At 44.1% G+C, this 4503-nt stretch overlaps 1 protein-coding gene across 1 annotated transcript in view; it reads left to right on the top strand.

The window, feature by feature from the left end:
• Positions 1-3774, top strand: part of LOC119323809 (translation initiation factor IF3-1, mitochondrial-like) — a 4235-nt gene extending 461 nt beyond the window's left edge. The window contains exons 2-7 of the mRNA XM_037597519.1: positions 46-113; positions 224-322; positions 1189-1245; positions 1606-1674; positions 2323-2391; positions 2504-3774. Of these exons, the coding sequence (XP_037453416.1) occupies positions 46-113; positions 224-322; positions 1189-1245; positions 1606-1674; positions 2323-2391; positions 2504-3508 (1367 nt within the window). The 3' untranslated portion in view covers positions 3509-3774. The remainder of the gene's footprint in view (positions 1-45; positions 114-223; positions 323-1188; positions 1246-1605; positions 1675-2322; positions 2392-2503) is intronic.
• Positions 3775-4503: the final 729 nt, after the last annotated feature.

The raw sequence follows: 4503 nt of genomic DNA, 5'->3' as shown, positions 1-4503 counted from the left end.
CACCGTTCCGATGCCAAAGATACGATTTTTGTTCCGTTTCTGCAGGGCATGACGTCGTCCCCCGGCACGAGGCGCTCCAGATGGCCGCCAGGATGGGCCTCGACCTGGTTGAGGTAGCGCCGCTTCTCCGTCTTCTTCTTCTTCCTCAGTTGTTGTTTGTGCCAGGTGTTGGCATTTTCACTTCTCATGGTCACCATCTCGTCGTCGCCGCCCGCGCACGCAGGTCGACCGGAAAGCGGACCCTCCGGTGTGCAAGATCATGGACTTCCACAAGGAGAAGTACATCAAGGATGCCAAGGATAAAGAGCGCCAAAAGGCCAAGGTATGAGTGCGTGTTATGAGTTTGTCGTCTCATCGCTACTGGAGCTGAGTTGAAATGCTTACAACAGGGCCATGTTCGTAATCATGTCGGATCTTAGGATTGTGAACCAACGGCTCGTTGCTCGAGCCTTTCGTTTCTGCGTTCTTGTGATGAATTTGTCATCCCCTCACTACTGGAGTTGAGTTGAAATGCTTAGAACAGAGCCATGTTTGTAATCATGTCAGATCTTGGGATTGTAAGGCACTTGGCAGTGTGAGCAGAACCCGTTTGTGGTTGCCGTGCTGTGTCTTGGACTCCAATTAGCCAAGGGGACTATTTACTGCGCCCAGTAGGATCTTACTGCCGTATGTCATAAATGAAGATGATTTCTGACTTGCCGTTGGATCCAGGTTAGAAATATATATATGTGCTCCTGAAAAGCAAGGCAATGCTGAATGTAGCCTTAGAAACTGAGCAAGTGAAAACAGTGTAAGACGTTTTTTGACACTAGTGTAGGATTCCAACAAAAGCAAGATACTGATTCCAGGACCATTTGGTTGCTGTGTTTGCGTATTGGATTATAATTAGATAGGGGATTATTATTTACTTATTCCAGGAACATTTCACTATTGTATCTGAAACAAGATGATTTCGAGTAACTGGTGCGTCTACAGTAGAAATATTTAAGGGCTCTTGAAAATTAACGCTGTGCTCAATGTAGCATTATAAACCGAGCTAGGGAAAACCGTGTTAACCATTATATCTCCCTCCATGTTTATACTACTTCTGCAAAAGTCATGATAATGTGCACCTTCAATGGGCTTTGGTCTCACATCTTAATGAAAATAGCACATACCTCTCCTTATTTTGCATCTGATTTTCTGCAGTCTGCCATTACTTTGCGTTGTGGAGATATCAAAGAAGTGAGGTTTAAGGCGAAAACTGTAAGTTTTAACCTTTTGTTAATTGCCGATTATCATCTTTCATGATTCTTTATTCTTATATGGAATGCATGCTTGATTACTACTCCCTCTGTCATATGAAGCTGTTTTTTGGGAGTATTTGAAAGGAAAACATTGGTAGTTGCTTTCTGGCATTAATAATGAATGTCCTTTTGTTCTACATAACGTTTTTGTTCGGTTGTGCAATGCATGATTGATTGGACTGCTACATCCTTTTTTCCTGTTTGTTTGGACCAATACCTAGTTGAACTCACTCATTTCCAAAGTCATAGATATATTGTGTTCAATATGGAGGCCTTGTGTCACGTGTTGTTGTTGAGGGACATAAATTATTGTTTGCAGGAAATTAAAGACATGAAGGTGAAAGCAGATGCAATTACCAGGCTGATGGAGCGTGGTTACAGGGTGAAGGTAAGAGCGCTCGCATACCTTTTTTTCATTGTATGGTTCTGCAAATCTTTGGTGACAACCCAAGGGACTGTAACACGAATTTTAAAGATCTTATCTGTGGGTTTTTCCTTTTATACTAATGTTTTACTGGGCAACCCCCAAGGAAACCTTATATCTTCCAAGGAAAACCAAACAGTGTGCAATGATCATGGGGCTTTTGTCGCTCTAGAACCAATCATCGGTCCGGATTCAGTTATGTATGTAGCTGAAGTGTAGTAAACTCTTAATTGCATGGTTCTCCATGTCTCCTTTTGTGCCTATATAATGGTAAGAGGGATGAAATGGTTTATTATCCAGGAGGAACTTTCTGGGAATAAACCTCTCTGTCCCATATCTTGTTTGAGCAATAAGTTTCCTGTTTGATCTAAACTGTTGATGGAGAAATGACAGTAACATGTGTCCCTTTCATTCTGTACTCGGCACAATTGAATGGAGTACTCACCTGAAGCAATAATTACATGAAGGACTTTGTCTTCGTTTGTACCTAAGATGATAGTATTTGGCACAATCTTTTCAACTGCTAACCAACATGGATGTTCATATGCATATGTTTACCTTACATTCTTGGGTACAAGCTGTGAAGATCTGAACGATGCTCCTGTTTGGCAGTGCATGGCGATGCCCGCAGGTAACGAAGCAGAAGATTTAGGCGGACCGCTGTCTCGGTTACTAGGACTGGTGAGTACTCCGTTATGTACTGTTCCCCCACTATCCTTGGCTAAAAAATTGACACTAAGAATTGCTGCCTATGAATGTTTATTTATTTTCTACAATTTCACCGATTGAACAGATACAAGATGTCTGCACTGTGGAAAGCGGTCCGCATTTGGACTCCAAGCATGCATATGTTATTGTCAGGCACGTGAAGTTTGCAACCAAGAAAGGTGGAAAGAAAGCAAGCCAGGCCATAGAAGACGCAAGCAAAGGCACCCCCCGCACCGCTACCTCCGAATCACCAGCCACTAGCGCTGATAGCGGGGACGAGACAAACAAACATGGTCTGGAAGCCGAGGATCCCCGGGAATCTTCAGCGCGAAAGGAAGGGAAAGATAGAGAGTTTAGAGGCAATAACCGCGGTAAATTGGACAAGAGCATGGGTGCTGCAGGAAGCAGGATTCGCCCTGGTCCGGGGGGACCGCAATCATCGCAACCTGGACTTGGTTCCAGGAGTGGAAGTTCTCAGCAAGAGCAGACTAATAATCAAGGCATGGCACCCGAGCAAACCAACAGGTATGCCAGCCGTAAGCAGCAGACCTCCACAGGCGACAACCAAGTTAGACCACCACAGCAGGACCCGAGAAGAGGTGAACATGAAGGCCGCTATCAAAGGCCTCCTTTGGAACAGCCTAGCCCGCCACCGCCAAGGTTCAACCAAGGAAGACACACACAGCAAAACTTAAGAAGAAACGAGAACAACGAAGACAGGTATCGCCGTTCCCAGGACAACCAAAGGCCACCTCTGCAACAGCCTGGCCCGCCGCCCCCAAGGTTCAGCCAAGGGAGTAGACCCCCACCGCAGGACCCGAGGGAAAACGAGAGAGGAAGCCATGCCCCACCGTATAACAGCCAGCGGCCGCAGTTCCAGCAACCGAATCAGAACGCCGAGCCATCAGCAGGGAATGTTGGTGCTTCGACAGCAGCCAGGAGTGTGGGCGTATTCAGCAGCCGAAAGCCAGCCACGGCATCCGAGCCGAAGAAGACGGCGGACGGCGTGCCGCCTGGTGGTGCCGGTAAACCTGCCGATACCGGCCCGGCCAAAAGCTTCGGAATATTCAGTAATCCCAAAAAGGGATGATGAAGATGCTTGCGAAGAACGATGCTACGTTTTTTTTGTCGAATCGAAGGCTGTGATACGGGAGAGGAAATAACTAATATTCTGCTTTTGAGGGTGTATTTTTCGCGGTGGCTGTCTAGTTAAGAATGTTTGGGTGACACCTTGATATGAGGGGAGGAAATTGTTGGTGGCGTCTGTCCATCGACTTGAGGTCAGGAGCACTGATCTGCTTGTCTATCATCGCACTGTGTACTACCATTTTGTTGTTATTATTTATTCGCTCTAAATAAATAATTGATGAACATCATTAATTGGTTGATGCTTATGTAAACACAAGATGAACCCATGCAGTGTCTGTGGTGTCTGTGTTGTCTGTGCTTGTGTCATGTACCAACTGGTGAATTAATTAGCAGGACATTATCATCTTTGTCTTTCATAAGAGCATGGTTTATAATACTCCATTCTTATTTACTCTGCATATTAGGTTTAAGGTTTGACATATTAGGTTTAAGGTTTGACTGAAGTCAAACTTTGTACAGTTTGACCAAGTTTGTAAAAAAAATAGAAACATTTACCATAACAAATTTATATGATGTGAAAATACATTCAATAATGAATCTAATTTATTGATTTGTTATTGGATATGTCAATATTTTTATTTATAAGCTTTGTCAAAGTTTATAAAGTTTGATTGACCAATGCTAAGACGCGAACTAAGGGGCTGTTTGGATTGTGGCTATCTTTGCCCTATATTGCCACATTATTTTTGCCACACTTGTCTTACTTGAATTGTTCAAATTGTTAGCCATACTTTGGCTCGCCTAAGGGAATCTTGCCACACTTTTTATGTCTATGACATGTGGGGTTCACTGCTCATTTAAAAAAATCTTACCTTAGATGTGGCTAGAACAAAACACCCACCTAACTTGATCAAACTTCCGTAAGGTGAGGTGTGGCAAAGTGTGGCTAGGAACCAAACAACCCCTAAATAAAGACGGAGGGGGTACTACCAACAA

The sequence above is a fragment of the Triticum dicoccoides genome, chromosome 6B (genome assembly GCF_002162155.2).
Source record: "Triticum dicoccoides isolate Atlit2015 ecotype Zavitan chromosome 6B, WEW_v2.0, whole genome shotgun sequence".
Classification (NCBI taxonomy): Eukaryota; Viridiplantae; Streptophyta; class Magnoliopsida; order Poales; family Poaceae; genus Triticum; species Triticum dicoccoides.
This window is presented reverse-complemented; position numbering and strand designations above follow the sequence as displayed.